We start from the raw sequence: 21791 nt of genomic DNA, 5'->3' as shown, positions 1-21791 counted from the left end.
TAATGAGGACCATCCTTAGTCCTCTTGGGAGGGGAATGAATAATAATGATGCAGGGATTCCTTAGAATAAAGTTTATAGTTCACTGGGAATTAATGAGAAGGAGATTTTGGGAAAGGACATTAACATAGTAGCAGACCACCATTTTTTCCCATGCCATTACCTGCTGCTATCTCCGCTATTTCAAATATAATCAATATATTCAGGATAAATACAAAAACTAAAAGTACATGAATTTTAGAATTTATTATGTCACTTGACTTGATTTATACACTGTATGGGAGCTTGATTTGAAAATATCCTACATTCCTAACTATGTAAATATATAAAATATTTTATACCATTTTACAAAGTAAAATTGTTCTCAAGTGAATAAACAACTCAAGCTTGCAATTATGAGAGTTACATGTTTGCCACTGTCTCCCATTCTTCTTTTGTTTATATCTAACTGAAGTGAAATCATTAGCCAACAAATCTCCCTGCTGATATTTTACTTTGCTTGCTGTCCCTTGCGGAAAGAAAATTCAAAGGTAGTGATGTCAGTCATCACATATTTTATAAAGAGTCTCCAGCTATTAGCTATTCAAACAGACAGCAAACAATACTGGAAGATATTCATGATTCTGAATGATAAGATAAGATAAGATAACCTTTATTGTCATTTTTTTACTGTGGGCAAAACGGCACACATCAAAAATGAAATTTAGTTTCTCTTCATTATGAACGATAGCTTGAAAAAGTACAGCAATGCTAAAATAATATCTGATATAAATACACTGATCTTAACAGTGAGATTGGAAATAAAATACATAGCTAATCTTCATGGTGTCATGAAGGCGGTCCCACTCTGGCCCATGGCATTGATGGCAAGGAGTGGGCATCAGCAGTGTCAACTGCAGGGCAGCATTGGAGGTTAGGGTATAGGGCAATGTCAGCACTGGGGTGTCAGTGCAACATTGGCAGAGGTGGGGCAGCAGCAATCCTCCACAATAGGCCCAGTTTCTCGTCTGGCCCTTTCAGAAAATTAATTGCCCATCCCTAGGCTAGTTGCTACAAAACTGATAAAGATAGTCCATGGCATACAACCAGTACTTTAACAACCATTCAAGGTTATGATGGCATGAAAGGCCGCTTTACAGTCTGTCAAGCACTTCCAGCCATCATAAAACATGACTTTGTGTTTGTGATGTATTTGTGATCTGGGTGCTTGGCAACATGTGCACATGCTCTGCGGTCATGTGATCATCATTTGCAATCTTCTCTGCCACTCTGCCAGGACAATGGGGAAGCTGACAGGGAAGGTTGCAAGCTGCTGCCACATGCCAAAGAATCCCCTCTCCTCCATGTATGGCAGGGGAAGGGACAGAAATGGTTTGTTGAGCTACATGATCCCCATCTCTCTAGCTCTGTGCATGAGCTCCCTTCTGTACACGTAGGAGAAAGGAACCTGTGCACTGTAGTGGAAAAACAAAGTAGTAATCTTTGTGCCTCATTTCTCCCGCCCAGCACACGGGTTTACTTCCATGCTTCAAGAAGAGCTATCTGCCCTTTTTCAGCAGGGAAATGTTTTGCTTTCTTAATTACTTCACTCAACAACTGAGTTCCAATTGTAGACATAAATTGAGAGGATAAGTTGTAATGGCTTTTCTCAGCCTGAATATTGCAAGGTGACCTGGAAGCATTTTACGTTTATCCTTACCTTTTGGTAATCACTTTTAGATTTCAAGGCAGACTCCATTTGTTCTGGGGTGACTGTATAGATGGCAGACCGATATTGTGTCCCAACATCATTTCCCTGCCGCATCCCTAAAAATAAAAATAAAGGAAGGGATAGAATGTTTAGTTACAGAATTGCAGTGTAGTTCAATAATAACAGTGGAATGACAGAACTCCAGAGTAATGGATCCTGTAAGATATAAATATACATGACTTAGAACTTCTTCTAGAAGCCCCCTGGGTCCCCTCCCCGTGGACCCACGTCCTGCTTTGGCTTAAACCTTGTGACTTCCAGTTGATACTATATCTCCTCCAGGGGTCACCTCATATGGTGTTCACTCATACCTTTTTTGTGTGAGAGGGTAGCTCTCATAACCTGTTATGTTTTTCTGGTGATTAAAGGGTAAAAATGCAAAAAGCAAAATAATTTAAATAGTTCAGTCACCTTTCTATGTAACATATAAACATATGACTAGAGTTTTCAGTCCTTTTTTCTTCCTGTGGGAGGCAGACCAATCTCAAAGATGATAAACAAAATTAAAATCTATTACTAAAACAATAAAGCAAACCTGAAATAAAATCAGTTTTAAATACCTAAAATGCAAATGTAAGGTTGTGAAGGAGATAAATTCAGAGCTGATTAGATCATGATTAGCCATTTGGTTAAAATTACAACAGAAAGTGCAATTCTGCAGTCAGATCACAAGCCAATAATCATCAACTTGAAATGTTATTGTTACATGACGATTCTATCAAAAGAGATAGTGTTTGGCAGGAGAGCTGGCTCTTGGCCTCCCTTTACAGTGGAGGCTGTGTGGCACCTTCCTAGAAGTGGATGCCATTTTGGAGCAGCCCCAATTCATTCCATCTGCTCCCAAAATGGTATCCACTACTGGGATGGCCCCACACGGTCTCCACTGGGTAGGAAGATCACATGGTAGAGGAGCTGCTTCCCAAAGACCTACCAAAAAGATAAGTGACTGAGCCATGATGGAAGGGATGGGGAGGTAGGTGGAGCAGACTGAAAGAGAGTAACTGGCCCAAAGTCATCCAACCAGCTTTCATGCCTAAAGGAAGCCTAGATCTCATAGTCTTCTGGTTTCTAGAATATACCACTGCACCAAACTATTACAAGTAATCCTCAACATGACCACAATTGAGCCCAAAATTTCTGTTGTTAAGTGAGACGTTTGTTAAGTGAGTTTTGCCCTATTTTACAACTTTTCTTACCACAGTTGTTAAGTGAATCACTGCAGTTGATAAGTTAGTAAGTTAGTATAGTTAACCCAGTTGCTCGGTGAATCTGGCTTCCCCATTGACTTTGCTTGTGAGAAAGTCGCAAAAGGTGATCACATGACCCTGGGACACTACAACATCATAAATATAAACCTGTTGCCAAGCATCTGAATTTTGATCACATGATCATAGGGATGCTGCAAAGGTCGTAATTATGAAAAACAGTCATAGATCACATTTTTCAGTGCCATTATAACTTTGAACGATCACTATATGATCTGTTGTAAGTCAAGGACTACCTGTATATATAATAATCTTAAATCTAACACTCTTCAATACATGAAAAGATACCATACAAAATAATGGATTTATTTTCCTAGAGCACAGAACACAAGATAATGCATGATTAGGCTGATTCCCTAAAATTCCTTGTAAGAACAGTAACATTTTTCAGAGAAATGATGGGCATCCTTTCATTGGATGTGTTTAAGTGCAGGCCAGATGGCCATCAGGTATTAACCTAAGAAGGAGGTTGGACTTGATGGCCTCAGAGGACATTTCAACTTTATGAGTCTATGATATATGAACTGTCGTAAAAAGATAATGGTGGAACTATAGTCTGGTGATAGTTTCCTTGAGTCCTAACTTTCTTTTTAAACACAAAATAATATAAACGTATCATAAGAAAGAAACAAAAGAAAGGGAGATCAACTACAAAGATTAGCTATCCAAGCAAATAGTACAAACTAATGTTTTCTTTTTCACCAATTTATTAAAAATATTTCTGTAGTGCCTTTTGACGTTATAAGTGACCACAAAATGCAAGTAGTCCTCAACTTACAACCACAGTTGTAAGTCTGTTGCTAAGTGAGACATTTGTTAAGTGAGTTTTGCCCCATTTTACAACTTTTATTGTCATAGTTGCTAAGTGAATCATTGCAGTTGTTAAGTTAGTAACACTGTTGTTAAGTGAATCTGTCTTCCCCATTGACACTGCTTGTCAGAAGGTGATAACATGATCCTGGGACACTGCAATACACGAGTCAGTTGCCAAGCATCTGAATTTTGATCACATGATCATGGGGATGCTGCAATGGTCGTAAGTATGAAGAACAGTCATAAGTCACTTTTTTCAGTGCTCTTGTAACTTTAAATGATCACTAAACAAACTGTTGTAAGTCAAGGAATACCTGTATTGCAATTTAAACTATCATTAAAATTGAGCATTAACATCAAAAGCAGAATAGCTCTGATTACTAAACCATAATAAATAGAAAGAATAAACTGTTTTTTAAGTTGTCCTGAAAATCATTTGGGATTTCATACAGCTCCCCATACCCTATATTTTAAAATCTTAGGAGAAGGATTTTCCACAGAGAAGCAAATGGATATTTACTATTAGGACTAGTGGTAACTATTATGCAAATTATAATGGTAAAATTAGTAAGGATATTAAACTGTTTAACATGACATGCTATTTGTCATTTAGGCATCATGCTAGAATCATAGTAACATTAACATGCTACCAAATAAATGTTCTTAAATAGAGTTGTTCTTAAATTCATTTGTGTAAGGAATAGCTGGGCTTTTAAAAGTATAGATAAGAAAACAGAAAACTGTGAACTAAAGATGCTGTACAAATCTGAATTATCTAAAATTTAATAGTGAAACTGAGGTACAGATATGTTTTCAATTGGACCAAGGTCTAGCCAGAACACACACCATGATATATTCTATACCAGAGGTACCCAACCTTTTGAGCACCAGGGACCGGTTACATGGAGAGAGATTTTTCCGCAGATCGGAGGGGGCGTAGTTTTGTGTGCTGCCTGACTTGTTTGTGCGGACCGGTTGCTGGCATGCTGCGGCCCAGTACTGGTCCACGGACCGGGGGTTGGGGACCCCTGTTCTATACTGTATAGCCTTCAACCTAATGAAAGGAAACTGTATGAAGAAAATCAAGAAGATTTTTACTACTGTATTATAGTAAGCACATTTATTGATAAATTGTGCACTGACCCATGTAGAATAAGGCCTCTCTTAATTTATTTAATATTTTCATTATGGTCAAGAGTTAACTATTTCAAAGTAGGGAGTTTATCCATTATAAAGACCAGTGTTGATTTTTGTATTTTTAATTTTTCTGATTTAAAACTTCTATTTCCTAAGTCTATTGAAGAGAACTCATATTTGTCCTTCCTGTTATTCACTGCTGAAATACCTAGTTCTCTCTTTTTTCTTCTGTATGTGTCTCTCCTTTGTGCTTATATTTTACTGTTTATAGTTTGGGCTAGTTATTCCTGATATATGACATCCTGTCCTTTTATTAAAACTGTAAAATAAAAATGAATATTGGCAAAAGGTACAGGTACCTCTTAATCAAAGCCACCAGCGATGTGTAAAATGTGTTTTGCAAATCAAAAAGAATCACTAAATTTTGGTATAACTCATATAACACTGCAATAAAGTTTGCATCTAGATTAATTTATTTTAATCTGCCAATCTCTGTTGAGGTTATGAAATTATTCAGGTTTTACTCCTTTCTAGTATTAAGGTGTAATGATATTTTTGAGTGTCATACCAGTGCCATTTCTAATTTCCTTCCCATAGGTGACAAGAACCTAATAGTTTTCTTTTCTAGTCTTTCATTCCCAAATGAAATTATACTATTAAGGGAGACAAATTACTACTTTCTGAAACACTCTTTGGTGTGGTGTAGTGAAACTGTAAAGGGCAGCTCATAGTTTCTTAGATTGTAAAAAACAGAGCTTTGATTTACATTTTCTACAGCTGCCATTTGCTTTCTAATATATTGATCCTCCATTTTCTTTCTCTACCCCAATCAATACCTGCTGAGTTAAGACTAATAAAAACTCCTTTCTTGCAGCTCCTCATATTATTATCTAACAAAAGGTATCTATATTGTGTAGCCCTGGTTGGATCTCATCACTCACTGTAACGATTATGTGAACAAAGCATAAGAGTTGCCAAGGGAAAAGAAAACTAAAAAGAAGGTCATAGTATGAAAATCAGCTAGTATGGTAAACCCATTTATATAGCCAATGCAGCATAGAGATGAACTGGCAGCAAAAAAAAAAAAACCCTTCAACACCCAATGGTTGCTGCCTCCCAGTACTGTTTTGATTGCTGGGAGTATACAATGATTTTATAATTTCTTCAACAGGAGTTGTTATTGGAAGACAATAGATTTAATAAGAGGACTAACAACAATAAATTACAAAGGTGTGAAAAATAGACCCAAACCTCTCCAAAACTTAAGACAGGCACAGTTAATTATTTCGTAAGCTGCCCAGAGTTGCTTCATTAGTGAGATGGATGGCATGTATATTTAATAAAATAAATAAGTCCTATGAGATAGGTCCAGATTAGAAATTACAGGAAGACTATAACTGTACTTTATTGAAATCCACAAAGAGGGAACTCCACTCAGACCAATTGTCAGCAGCATCAATTCTGTCACCTACAACACTGCCAAACAACTAACCATCTTATTAGTTCCAGGGGTGTCAAACTGGCAGCCTGCGGGCCAGATGCGTCATGGCGAAACTGTGCCCACCCCATTGCCGGCAATGGGAAAAAAATTGTGATACATTGCAACACGTCACATGACATTGCAAGTTTGACACCCCTGCTCTAGTTGACCACACCACCCATCACATCAACAATTCACAGGACTTTGCCAGCAAGGTTTGGAAACTAAAACTGGACCTGGATGAGACCATGGTTTCCTATGATGTGACTTCCCTCTTCCCTTGCATTCCAACAACTGAAGCTCTCACGATAGTGAAGAAATGACTGCTACAAGGCAGCACCTTAGGTGACAGAACCAACCTCAGCCCAGAACACATATGTGCCATGCTGGACTTCTGCCTGACCACTATCTATTTTAATACAATGAATGTTTTTACAGACAAAAACACGGCTGTGCCGTGGGTTCACTCATGTCCCCCATTGTGGCCAATCTCTATATGGAAGAGGTAAAAACCAAAGCCCTAAATTCCTTCACAGGAATTCCATATACTCAGTGGTATAGGTATGTGGATGACACTTGGGTCAAGATCAAAACACAGGAATTGGAAGCATTCACCAAACATATCAACTCGGTGGACAAATACATCAAATTCATGCAGGAAGATGTTGAGGAAATAGTCTAGCCTTCCTGAGCTGTGCAATACACATTAAGAAAGACAGAAGCCTTAACACTGAAGTTCAAAAAAAAAAAAAACCCGCCACACACACATCTATATTTACATTTTGATTTTCACCATCCACTGGAGCATAAAATGGGAGTTATCAGAACCCTACACCACCAAGCTGAAGGCCTGCCTACCAGCAAAGATGGGAAAGAAAAAGAATTAAAACACATCAAGGAAGCCCTCAGAACATGTGGCTATCCCTAGTGGGCCTTCATCAAATCCCAAAAATGGCCCAGCAGGAGCTCCTCCATAACAGACAAAGAGAACAATAAACAAAGAGATGTGGTTATTCCATACGTTGCAGGAATAGCTGAAAAGCTCAGGAGGATCTTCAGCCAACACAACATACAAGCATACTTTAAACCCAAGAATACACTAAGGCAGAAGCTTATACACCCCAAGGATAAAATGCCCAGACACAAACTGAGCAATGTGGTATATGCAGTACAATGCAGTGAGATATGTGATTGACAAAACAAAACAACCACTTCATAAATGCATGGCACAACATAGGAGAACAAACCCATCAGGACAAGATTCAGCCGTCCATCTGTATTTAAAAGACAAAGGCCACTCTTTTGAAGACAGCAAAGTCCACATTTCGGATAGAGAGGACTGCTGGTTTGAAAGAGGGATGAGAGAGGCCATCTACAAGGGCAATTCAGAAATAAACCTCCACTTGGTTATCAATGACAGACACTCACAGATATAGAACTTTTATTATACACATTAGAAAACTAAAACATTACATTCCTTTTTAACATAATCGCCATTCAAATTGAGGCACTTGTCATAACGTCTTACAAGGTTTGAAATCCCTTAGTAGTAGTTGCTTGGCGCCAAATCTGAACTATGGGGGGGTGGGTGATCAAAAACATACCAATGGAACTGCTTTAAAAGTTCTTGGGTGCGACTAGCGGTATGCAGGCAAGCATTATTGTGAACCAACACCACACTGGAAGTGGTGCCATAGAAAATCTCGCCAAATGTGAAGATGCCAAAGGAGTACTGCTAGTGAAGTTCATAGAGTGTAGTTCGACCATCAGTTCAGAAGTCTACTGTGAAACATTACAAAAACTCAGATGAGCCATCCATAACAAGCGTTAGGGCATGCTGAAGTCCAGTGTGGTGTTGGTTCACGATAATGCTTGCCCCCACACCGCTAGATGCACCCAAGAACTTTTGAAGCAGTTCCGTTGGCACCAACCGACTACTACTAAGGAATTTCAAACCTTGTAAGACATTATGACAAGTGCCTCAATTTAAATAGTGATTATGTTGAAAAATAATGTAATGTTGTAGTTTTCTGATGTACCGTATATAATAAAAGTTCTGTATTTGCGAATGATAACCAAACAGGTTTATTTCCGAATTGCCCTCATATGTCAAAATTGAACAGCCGTCTCTCAACAGAGGGGGAGGGATATGACATCATCTATCTCCAATCTACAACACAGTCCTTTCAGCAGTTCCAAGAAGGCTCCACACCCATTTGCACTATTCAGGTGACCCTGAGAACACAGATAAACCTCCAAGTGGCCTCAATGACTCTCTAAAAGAATGCAAAAGACCAGCTGTCTGCAAGGAATATAACTCTTTCCATTTCCCACCATCCAGTCAGAGCTGAAGAAGCTTCCTTGGATGAGAAGTGAAACGTCTTTGAAGAAAAACAAGAAAGTCCAGTTGCCTCTTGAAAAAGCACCTTTGGGACAACCATGACCTGGATGACTGAGAATCTCCATAGACATTAAGAAGTTGACAGTATCAGTTTAACTTTGAGAGAAATTGTACCTGCTTGAAATACACCTGATCTAAAAGCAAAATGTATGAGATTCATTTAAAATTCTAGAATTAAAAGAGTCAATAACAGAGAATGGGAAGGATCTCTCTCTACTTGGACAGCCAATGCCTATTAAGGCAGTGGTGGGATTCAAATATGTGAACAACCGGTTCTCTGTGTGGATGCCCCTTCTGGAAGTCCATTCTGGGCCTGGGCAGCAAAAAATTAGCTACAGGTTCTGCCGAAGTGGTGCAAACCAACTGAATACCACCACTGTATTAAGGAATGTTTGCATAATACATCAAGCCACATAATTAGACAAACTCATTATATTTAATACATTGTGAGAACCTCACCTATGTAGTTAATAATGCAGAGTGTCGTACAAATCCATACAACTGGGTTGATCAAACCATGGTTCACTTAGACACAATGAGCTAGAGAGACGAATTGTTTTCATATAGTATGGCTTCCTCATGCACTCAATATTTTGTCTTACTTATGCACTGAATCATTTAACCCTGTCTAGATTACAGCATACTGAGGATTAAGACATCTATAAAATTCATAGAAGTCTCTTATGTTATCATTAAGGCAAGTTATTACTGCATTACATTATGAGAAGGTAGAGGCTTTAGGTAATAGGGAAGAAAAACAGTCGTCTGAAAATGCTGTTTCAGGGAAAAAGGAGAAAGAGAAAATCAGGTTTGACCTCTTGTAACTAATTAGACATGAAATCAAAGATTAAAAGCCTACTAATAATCCATGTAGCATTTATGCTTGAATTTTAATGCAGAATGTAAATCAAACTCACCAAAGGAATGCAGTGTTCACAAACTGCCATGAATAATGCATAAATAATGAATGGGCTTATTTTGTACTGGATGCAGTCACTGTATCACATCCCTCCCCAATTCCCTGGTTAGCAAAAATGTGAAAGGCAGGTCAGATTATTCTAAAAACCTTCTGAAAACCAAAAACTGTGTTGCAGCTTATTGGTTACACTGGCTGAGTTTTATTTTATGGACTGCAAGCAACTATTTTATTTCATGCCTGAAATGACTAGACGTATAATGCCCAGAATCCAAAACCTGTCTTGGTAAAAGAAACTTTGACCTTGTGTTCAGTGTACAAAATAATAATGTCACTTGCCTTATGTGACAAAACGTTCTGGAAATAACAGCAACTTTTGATGGGCTTCACCTGGCGCAGAACATTTCCTAAAAAATGTTAGTGATTTGGTTTGACTGACTGTGCCATGCAGCGTGGCAGGGGCAACAGATGATGAATGGTGACAGGACAGAATAGAGGAAATAAAATAATGAAGAAGATCCCGGACAAAGCACAACTCATGTGCAAAAGAAAAAGAAGGGCAGAGCAGTGTATCTGACATATAGATTGAGCAAATAATGGGGGACAAAAGTGCAGGTGAATTAAGAAGAAAGGAGACATGTGGAAACAAAAACCTTACTGTACATGAGACATATGGGACTCTTCTTCTTCTGGGACTATACTACCTTTGGTACTAAATGGGGTTGCACTGCTCCAGGAAGACGTGATGTGCAACTTGGGGATCCCAGAATGAGAAGGCCCCAAAACCCTGAGCCACTCAGTCTTACCAGGCTTCAGTTGAAGCCTGTTGTTCCCCATCCAGATCCCCATAGCCTCCAAGAACCAGGATAGAACATCAATAGCATTGCTTAATTCACCAGGGGCAGAGATGTATACAGGTATTCCTCAACTTCCGATTACAATTGAGCCCAAAATTTCTGTTGTTAAGTGAAACATTTGTTAAGTGTTCTTTAGATTTTTACTTTGAATCACTGCACTGATAAGTTAGTAACCTGGTTGTTAAGTGAATCTGGCTTCCTCATTGACTTTGCTTGTGAGAAGGTTGCAAAAGGGGATCACATGACCTTGGGACACAGCAACAGTCATAAATATGAACCAGTTGCCAAGCATCTGAATTTTGATCACATGATCATGAGGATGCTGCAAAGGTTGTAACTGAAAAATGATCATAAGTCACATTTTTAGTGCCATTGTAACTTTGAACAGTCACTAAATGAACTGTTGTAAGTTGAGGACTACCTGTAATTGGGTATCATGAGCATACAGCTACATTAGTATACTGCAGAGACGCATGAAGAGCAGGTTACAGTCCTGGCTAGGATTGCCTTTGAACAGTTTCAGGTTGTGCATCAGTTGCTGGATTAGGAATTTCTGCTCACGGTCACACAAGTCCAGTCACCTCTAAGAGGACTAGTAATCTGCTCTATATGGATTACCCTTGAAGAGTATCTGGAACTTCAGCTGGTACAAAATGCAATAGCACATGCAGTTATCTGTACCCCTAGAATGGCAAATGGCTAGGTTGCTTCCAGGTCCAATTCAACTTGCTAGTTTTGACCTTTAAAGTCCTTCTTCATGGCATGGGACAGGTTATTTAACGAACTACCTGTTCCCGATTACTTCTACCTGTTCCATCAGGTTTAGCAGAACCCAGAATCATAGGGATATGCTTCAGATCCTCTCTGCTAATGAACTATATTTTGTGGGACCAAAAGAGGGGCCTTTTCTGCAGTTGTGCCTGCACTATGGAACATCATTTCTCCCACTCCTGAGGTGAGACCTACCCTTCTTTTCAGAAGTCCCTTAAAACTTGATTGTATAATAGGTTTGGGAGTCTTGTGGAAATGAGGATTAGAGAGGTGGCTTCATTGTGCATAACATCTATATTCTTTTTATCTTTTTAAAGCTTTTTTTAAATAATGGTAATATTTACATTTTAATTTTAGAGTGGTTTTGTAATTATTATTTTTATGTTTTTATCATACATAATCAAATTCTATGAGATGGGTGATAAGTATGAATATGATAAATAAGTAATATCAATGCTACAGGCAAAAGATAAAGAATTCAAAGGCTGGGTTCAAATATTAAGACAAACTCTAGACCTGAATTACTAGAACATTCCCTAGGTCACCTAATATACTGTAGTATCTTACTTGTTAAATGATGGCTTAACACAATGTCATGGTTCCTATTAATGGTTGGGTTCCTACTACATGTTGAACAAGTACAAATCAGTGAGCTCTATTTGAGTTGAGCTGCTGTTTGAGTCTAGTCCATGGGTGTCAAACTCACCACGTCATTGATGTGTCGCGACGTATCGCGACTCTTTTTGCATTGCCGGCAATGGGGTGGGTGCAGCTTCAGTAGGATGAAACCGGCCCACAGGCCAGCAGTTTGACACCCCTAGTCTAGTCCATCAGTATAGTACAGGAGCTTCCCCAGTGGTCAATTTTCATGCACTTTGCTGCTGCTTGATCTTCTAGATCCAAATATCACTATATAAAATTGTTCTTTAGATTTTTACTTTGAAGTACCATAGACATGGGACATGACTGATGGTTAAGGACAATTTCTTTCCTACTGTCTATTCATTTTGTGAGATTTCTGGTTATGGTTTGCTTATTTCTTTCTGTCCCAATGAATGTTTCCCAACACAAACTCAAACATATATATCTCTCCTCCCACTTCCCCACAAATAGTTGTGTTTTGAAAGAAAACCTTCATTATTTCTCCTGTCTCATGGATGTTGACCATAGAGTCAACATAGAGCACGGGATGCTATTCCAGACAGAAGTCCTACTTGTAAGCCTCTCACAAGGCTCTACGTGTCTACTGTACGAATAGAACACAGTGCAGGGATATCTTTTATCTGACCCAGAACAGCTCCTTTACGGCTGAAGCAGAAAAGAATACAATACCATGTCAATAAGTCTTGGTAAATAGGAAGTGCCATCCCAATAGCTGAATTTGCTTCACTTATGCAAAGCAGCTCTGTTACTGAGGTCTGGGTTTCTTATATATCTCAAAGCTCTGAAGAAGTCATCTTGAACAATTTTGAAAAATCAGTACATTTTATGCAATGATCCTTTATGTAATGACCCATTTGACATTATAAAAGTAGGGTTATCACGAAATGTGCAATGTTAGTTTAGTCTGGCTTTCACATTTGTATATGGGTACAGCTGTCCTCCTTCTCCAACTAGACACATCTGCTCATTAGAAAAACAATGTAATTTCTAGTGTCTAATTCTAATTATTTGCAGATGATAGATTCCTTGTGCAGCCTCCATAAGAGGCGCAGCGTTTCCCACTCAGTGACTAACAATCAGGGCCTTTAGGTAACATGAAACAAAGCAGTAAAGACCTGATACAAATTTGTGTCCATTTTTGTGTATGTTGAATGAGGAATCTTCAGGTCCTCAGCCTTGTACTATTTGATATTAGCAATCTAAATAAAGCAGTTTCATGCACTTGACTTGGTTTACAAAATCCTGTAGTCTTCTATCGTGATAATTTATTACCACAGATGCCAAAGTCTGATTTATTACGATAAGATTCCAAAGGCAGTCAAGCAGCTGAGAAATACCTATTCCACCCTGACTCTCTTTTTGCTTGTGATCATGTGTGAAATAAAACTTTCTATTCATGGGGTAGGTACCAGAAGGTTTGGGCTGCATCCTATTTGGGTAGAAAATAAAAGCTCATCAAAAAGATATCTTATGCTCATGCTTGCTGCACTGGTGATCCTGACCCAAACTGAAACAGCAACAGCACAGCATGAAATGTTCCTACATAAAAATAAAGGACAGGCATTGCAAAGATCAGCACTTTGCAGAAAAGATATCNCAGGCAGGCAGGCAGGCGAGAAGTTCCAAAATGAACAATGGGAAAGACAAAGGGAAAAGGTAGCAAAAAAAGGCACTTTGCTTAAGTGCTTTGAGTCCTAAGTCCCTATTTCATTTCTCTATATTTTAGCTATCTTCTTAACGTTTTACAGTGGGAGAAATTGCATTCCTCCCCCCATTCAATCACAGCTAAATAAAGCATATCATATTATCATATATTTAAAAGCTCCCAAAAACTTTAGGATCAGTTACTGTATTTGATATTTTGAGAACACATCATGGATACTCTTATAAAACGGTTACTGAAGGAAGTTTGCATTTTCCCTAAATAGTTGCCATGGCAGATATAGAATCATACAGCTGGAAGGGACTTTGGAAGTCTTCTAGTCCAACCTCCTGTCCAAGGCAGAAGACATTATTGCATTCTGGACAAGTGGGTCTCCAATCTTTTCTTGAAGACCTTCAGCAATGGTCTTCACAAGGAATCTATCTTGCACCCACAACTATGGGAGACAAGCTGTTCCATTGATTAATTATTCTTATTGAAGGAAATTTCTGCTTAGTACCAAATTAGATCTCTCTTTAACATGTGTTGGTATGTGCACATTGTTATACACGCAATATATAGATTTGCAATATAGTCTACAGAAAATAATTCTCTTTAAAAAGAATGATCCAAAATGCTGAAACTATATTTCTTTCTTATTCTTCAATATCCTGTTTGAAAGAGAAGATGACTGGACAAGTATTTCATTAAAAGGTCATGACATATCTCAAGCTTCTGCAGGAGAAAGCTATCACACCCTCTTGTTTTCTTAAAGATGGGCCAGTAGTACCCTGTCAGTGACACCTATGGATTGGGCCTGCAAATCAAAGAATATTCAAATTGTTCTGAATGTAATCACCCCAATTTGAATATTTGAATAGTCTTTGAATATATCAGGAAGAACCACTGGAAAACAGGATTGTGGGACTAAGACCATTATTTACCTTTATATACGGTGGCAGAGTATAGCTGAAGGTTGTAGAGCTCTAATATCTATATCTATCTATCTATCTATCTATCTATCTATCTATCTATCTATCTATCTATCTATCTATCTATCTATCTAATTATATTAATAACAGAAATCTATGAAGATCATTAGATGTTATGTTACTTCAAAATCTCTCAAGAGGTTTTCTGAGATTTTGCAGGATTTCAGCATATTCATATGAAACTGTGAAGTGAAATATGTGAAGTAGAACTGTGATGTTCTAATCCTGCCTTAGGCATGAAAGCTGGCTGGGCGACTTTAGCCTAGTCACTCTCTTTCAGCTCAACTCATCTCACATGGTTATTGTTGAGGGAAAAATAGAGGAAGAAAGAGTATTAGGTATGTTATTTATGAAATAATAATAAAGGCAGGATAAAAATAATTGTTATATTAAATTTTACACAATGTTGGAGATTTAATCATAAATGTACGTTCATGCCATCATCAAATCATATGATAGTATTTACCTTCTCTGAAAAGGTGCCAAACTAAAACATTTTCTTGCTTCCGTCATTCTAATGGCATATTACAGGCAGCCTGCAAGCACTTTCAAGGAAGAACTTGCTAGAGCAAAATACTGATTAAAAGACCTGTCCACCAAATTGTTATTCTAAATGCATCAACATTTTATTATTATTATTTTTCTCAGCATAAAAGATACCACAAAAAATGAAATAGACCAAACTCACAAACATCATAACTGAAATGATCAACTGTGTAGCTATGTAGAAAGAAGACCTTTAATTTGAAAGGCGAGAGATTGCATTAAGGAAGAAGGTGTAAGAATCCAAAGGTGAGAAGAATTTCTATTGTCTTATAAGTCTCTCTGTGGGAATTTTCACAGCACAGACATCTATTGGAGGGAGGGGGGAGGAGGGAGGCTTGTGAAATTCTAGTTCCTCGTGCTTCCCGTCTCATCAATAAATGCCTGCAATCATGCTCTTGAGCTGAGGTGTGATTTCAAGGTTCATCTCTTCCAAGCAGCTCAAACACTAATTATCCCAGCTGTAATTAGTAAGATAATTAAATACTGGCTCACTCATCACTCTACCTTGTGTCGGGTCATGATTCTCCCAGAAGACCTTGAGCAGTTTCTCAAAGCTGATGGTTTCCGGCTGAAATACCACTCGCACAACTTCAGTATGGCCAGTTTTGCCTTCAATGAAATAATAAGAAACAAGAATATTAATCATTGAAACCAACCCAAAGAATGTATTTATTATTCCCTAGTATGTTAAACAAGTAAAAATATGTGGAGAGAAAAAGACTGGCTATTAATAGTTGTAAGCCATGCCACTTTTTCTGGTAGTTTCAGAAATGGCAATGCTTTATTCCTTTGGGAAACTACACTTTTTTTTTTACTTCATTTTTTTCCAGCTCTGCAAGGCATGGCAATAAAGTCATGACATCACATGAGTGACAAGTAGGGCAGGGAGGAGATGGAAGGCAGTTTCAGCTCCTTTTTATTCTGGCTCTCTCCTTACTATTTAGGGAGTGGGTGGGTTCATTTTTGAAAGGAAAATTGATATGCTATATTTCTAGATTAATACATGTTTTGCTGGTTTCTTCTAAACTAATAATATAGAGAAAAGCATTCTGCCAAATTTTCTCAGCAACATCTCTATTTCTGAAAATAGCATAAAAAGAGTTAGTGGTGTCTGAAGGTTGCCCATCTCTGCCAAGATAAAATGACCCTGGAAACTAATCACACTGCAGGGGGGTTGTTGAGCTGGGGAAAATTGCTAGGACATTTATAAGAATCATATATGATAGTTTGTGGGGAAAACTACTTTAACAGTTTAATATTTGCTTTTATTATTATCAAAGTATTTCCCATTTTAACAACTAGTTACAAAACTCAGATTATTTCAGCAAAGTTTCTTATAACCTCTATTGCTTTTAGCTTGGCCTCACTGTTCTCAGCTGTATCACCTCTGATTAAAGAAGTAGAGTATGAAAAGAAATGAAATTTTATCTATCACACTGTAAGGTCATAAATTAAAAAATAACATTGTAATGCTATTTCTGATGGAATAACACTGATATAAACTGCAAATAAAGTAATACAGGTTTCCTTGGCCAAATTCAATGGTAATGAGAGATAGAGGAAAATGATGATTAGAGGATGCATTAAACAGAGGATTGCGATAATATCCAAGAACATAAGCCTTTGGCAATACAAACAGCACAAGCCTTAGGCACTATGTTTGGCCATGTCAAATGTCAACACAAAAATTAGGAAAGATTTGACAGAGCCCTAATTAACCATAGCTGTAATAATTACCTGTCTTTTCAAATCCCCTAGTCATAGTGCTTCTCTTTTAATACTTACAAGGAATCTGCTGTCATGCTCAGTTCTACCGTTTACTGTATTGCCACTTTTTTCGGTGCTGAAAAATCACTGATTTTTCTGTCACCGAGCATGTTCTGACTATGGCATTCAAAGTAACAATCAGGCTTCCTTCTCCATTTAGATTCATTCTAAACAATATAATTTTGATGCTGCGTTATGTTTTGACATATATGATATAGTATAACTTGGTCTGTAAAAAGTCTCAAATGTCTTCTCCTGGCACTAACAATTAAAGGATCTCAAAGTACAAGACTGGCTGAAAAATTGCCCAAGTTTTTTAACAACAGAATAAACAGTTATGGACAACCTAAAGCAAGGTTCCAGCTCAGTGTAAAGCATACCTAACAGGAGGTAAACATAAAAATGCTACTATGAAATGCAGCATATAATAAATGTCAAATGTAGTCTTCAACATAAAATGTAATGATGACAGATTCCTGGATGGGAGATAAAAGGTACTATGCTATAGTGATTTTGCATATAAGAGCACAATTGGGCACAGATCGCTTTTTTTTTTAGTCCATGTGAGAATGTCTCCTCTAATCAGCCACAAAGTAAGGGATAATTCTACTACTTAAATTTGTTTGCAATGCTAAATAATTTTTATTTTCTGATTTAAAAGTAAGTAAAAATTAATCAACTGTTTTCATTTACATAAGAACTATTTCTTTATTTCAGTTTATATGACTATCCATCTAAAATTCATTACTTTATTTATTTAACACGTTTACATTACCACCCATTTTCTTTGATTGAGCAGCTCCCAATCAAAAGTTAAAATGATAAATAAAATCATAATAAAAACATAAAACTACACAGATTAAAATATTAAAACCTTGGAGGGCTGATAGCAATTAAAAACTAAAAATTACAAACTATATAGAAACTTAAAACAATATTTTTTTAAAAAAAATACGTATACGCAATTAGCAGCTAAGGTTAAAAAAAAGCCACCAACAGCAAATTAACACAACCACTGCCTGAACTCACCACACATCAAGCCCACTAATAAATTAATATCTTTAAGTCTTGCAAAAAGCCAGCAGGGTTGGGGCCAATCTAGTCTCTGATTGAGATAATGGCCCAAAGAGTGGGCAGCATGATTGAAAAGGGTCTACACCTAGCAAATTAACAATTATAAGTTCTAAAACAGAGGTCTTCAAACTTGGCCCTTTTATGACTTGTGGACTTCAACTCCCATAATTCCTCAGCCAGGAATGCTGGCTCAGGAATTCTGGGAGTTGAAGTCCACAAGTCATAAAAGGGCCAAGTTTGAAGACCCCTGTTCTAAAAGGATACATTACTTCTATTGCACAATAGAACTGAGATATGATAGAACTGTTAAAAAATACCAAACATTCTTTTCCTTAAATATAAGCAGAAGCAAAATCAAGAGGAAGAAGATAATGAAATCTAGATAATTCTTCCTCATGGAATAAAGTATCTAGTAGCTATGGAACAGTTTTTCAACATAATCACAACAATATAAAACAAATCCTGAAATGTTCACCTTAAATGGTTTCCTGATATAACCAAGTAAAGAAAAGGACTTTGTTGCATATGAAGATGGCATGGTTTCTCAATGCTTTAAATGTTGTAATTAATCCATTTTCAATTCATCCTTAGGTATATACTATGGTAGGGTTTTGTTTGTTCAAACAATATGTACTTGGAATAAATCATACACAAGTATTTATTTCTCTGATGTGACAACACACAAAATTTGTTATATGGGAGTTATAATACTGGTTAACCCAACCAAGTGTCAAGCTGCTGTTGGTCAAATTTTAAAAACACAAGAATATAAAACCCTGATAAATTAATCCCAAGGCTCATCACCTATGCAGATTCTCAATCGCATTGACTCTCAATTTGCACAGATTGTCAATTTGCACCTTTGAGATAAACATAGGCTCATCCAATCCAACCTTCCGTGGCCAACTGGATAACTTGGGAATGCTCACAAACCTGGAACAGAGCAGTAACTTCTTTCCGTTGTTACTTTCCAGCAATATTATTACAACACATTGTGTATGAATTGGAATTGGAAATTTCTATCAATTTTAGTGGCCACGGATAATAACTGTTGTGAGTCCTTGCCTGCTAGCAGATCTGGCAGCCGAATCAGATGAATCGGATGGGGGGAAGGGTTGCCTGGGGTCACATCGGAGTCTGTGGAAGACTCTGAGGAGCACAAAGACTTAGAGCTAGATGTGATACCAGGCCCATCTACTCACGCTCAAGCACAGAGACAGCTGGGTTGGGGGCCTGAACTGAGCGAAGATGAAGAGCAGCTGGGGCCTGTTCCAGATGCACGGATGCGCAGGGAGGAAAGGCGTGCAAGGACAGTGGAGGGCGGTGGGGTGGTTCTCCAGGAAAAGTAAAAGACTCTAAGAAGCCACACTCTGGCTGGACTATAAAGAGCAGAGGGGTGGGAGGGGCTGGTTGCCAAAGGCAACCGTTCATGCTACAGCTTTGTGCTTCTGTCATTGGATTTCTTGCCTCAGGATTCTTGGATATTTAGCCAGGTTTGTCGGATTTCTGTGTGTTTGAGTGACTTAAACCTTGAGCATTCTAGCTGAGAACTCAGAGACTGATCTTGTTCATTTCAACAGCTAAAGGAATGGTTGGAGTTTTGTTCCATAAAAGCTGTGTCAAAACAAAAGGGGTTTATCTTGCCTTGTTCAATGCAAAGGGTTTTTTCCTCCCAAATAAGCAGTTGAGCAGTATTCATGGAGGCTGGGACAGAACAATATCTTCCTTGAACAGAATTTTATCTTCCTTACAATTTTTTGACATTCAAATTTATTGCCATTATCTCAACAGCTGGCAATAAATTCAAGTTTATACGATGCACATGAAAGTATTTCATTTTATTAGTCCTGAATTCCTCTGAATGTACTTTCAGTGGATGGTCTTGAGTTCTAACATTAGAAAAGAGGTAGAAAAATATACCTGTCTCAATGCTATTTATGATTTCATACATACCATATCTTCTTTACCCTTTGGTTTGAAGCTAAAAAAAGCCATGCAGTTGTCTTCCTTCATAAAGGAGTTCCTCCATTTCTCTAATATTTTTTTTATTATTTTTTACACTCTTCATAGCACTGTAGTATCATTAAGATGTTATTGTGACAGTCCCATTTTCAATTCTCTTCCTAATGATTGCAGTCATGGAATTTGCCTTGTTTACTTGTTTCTTTATTCCATTTTTACAGCAGCTGAATGCTGGATTGATTAGTTAGCCCATTTATATTCTCACATAACAGCCAATAGTTTGGCCCACAATGTTTTCAATGAACTTTGACTTTATTTTTTGGTCAGTCACTGATCAGTTCATTAATGCATAAGTGAAAACTGACTTTTTTTGTCAACATAGAAAGTAACAGTGTGAAAATTGGTACAGTGGCACCTTATAAAGTTTGGCCTGATCTGGTAAGCCCTGCCTTCCTGAATTGTACTATTTGCTGTTCTAGAACGTACAACCTTCTTCCATAGATTTGCAAAACATTAAGTCATATTCAAACTGAAAATAATAGGAATTAGGCATGTGATCAGAAAACTTGCAGCAAAACCATAGACTTCATGCATTGGAACTATTCAATGTGTTATTTTAGAGGTCACATTTGATGACACAAAAATCAAATACAAAAGTATTATAAAGAATTTGAACTTCATGGCCAGAAACATACAAATTTTTCATTCAGGAATGTCTCAAATATTTTTTATACATATTTTATTAATTTTCTAATTTTATACCCAAGTACTTAATAAACAACATGTTGTCTGGGTCATTGGTAATTCAGTGGTACATATTAACTTTCTCAGTCTAGTTCCAATACTACACCATCCAGTGCTTCCTTGATCCTCTCTTCTTCCGGTGGTATGCATTTTTCCACACTGGGCAAATACAATTCTTGTTACTGTTAATACATATACAATTAAATATAGACATCTTCATCACATTTTTCTGGTATTATACATAATATCGATAGTGTCAGTTTATAATATCTTTTCTAGCCAGAACATATCTCAATTGCACTTAAAATCCATTGTTCAATCACTATCCTGTTTTTCCCGCTTTTTAAAAATTTTAATTCCTATCAATATTCAAAATATCTCTATCACTTATAATTTTCTCATAATAAATTATATTTTGGTAACTAAAAGCTTCCCTTATTCAAACCCTTTTAGAATTTTCATATTTCCCATCTCATAATAAAGTATAATATTCTAGTTACAAATCCTATCCTTCTAATTATAATAATACTTTTATTTCTAACAGTTATCTATTTTCTTAACCATATTCAAACATCTGTTTAATAGTATAATATCCCATCTAATAGATCAAAACCTCTATTTTCTTCAGTCTTACTCTAGCTTTCTTCCTTTGCCAAATAACTTTCCAAGTCAGTGCATTTGAATCATCAAGTAATTCTTCCTCTGTTTTTGTATATATTGTTTGGAATGAGGAAGAGAATTTGATTGAAGTATTTTTTGAAGAACGCTCAACCCATTTAATATATTAATATTAATATTAATATATTAATATTAATATTACTTTAATTTATACCCCGCCCTTCTCCCGAAGGACTCAGGGCGGCTTACAGGCAAATAAAAACGAAACTATACAATAAATATCTAAAAACAATTAAAATATATATTAAATTAGCCTGTTATTTTTAGAAAAGTTATAAAATCCCTATTAAAATCCCTATACAATCCCCCCCCTAGGCCAATCCCGCTTGATGGAA

At 37.2% G+C, this 21791-nt stretch overlaps 1 protein-coding gene across 1 annotated transcript in view; it reads right to left on the bottom strand.

The window, feature by feature from the left end:
- Positions 1-21791, bottom strand: part of MSRA (methionine sulfoxide reductase A) — a 113807-nt gene that overhangs the window by 64234 nt on the left and 27782 nt on the right. Inside the window, exons 3-4 of the mRNA XM_015813766.2 lie at positions 15736-15840; positions 1698-1804 (exon numbers count right to left, since the gene is read on the bottom strand). Of these exons, the coding sequence (XP_015669252.2) occupies positions 1698-1804; positions 15736-15840 (212 nt within the window). The remainder of the gene's footprint in view (positions 1-1697; positions 1805-15735; positions 15841-21791) is intronic.

The sequence above is a fragment of the Protobothrops mucrosquamatus genome, unplaced genomic scaffold (genome assembly GCF_001527695.2).
Source record: "Protobothrops mucrosquamatus isolate PMUCROS unplaced genomic scaffold, P.Mucros_1.0 scaffold193, whole genome shotgun sequence".
Classification (NCBI taxonomy): domain Eukaryota; kingdom Metazoa; phylum Chordata; class Lepidosauria; order Squamata; family Viperidae; genus Protobothrops; species Protobothrops mucrosquamatus.
This window is presented reverse-complemented; position numbering and strand designations above follow the sequence as displayed.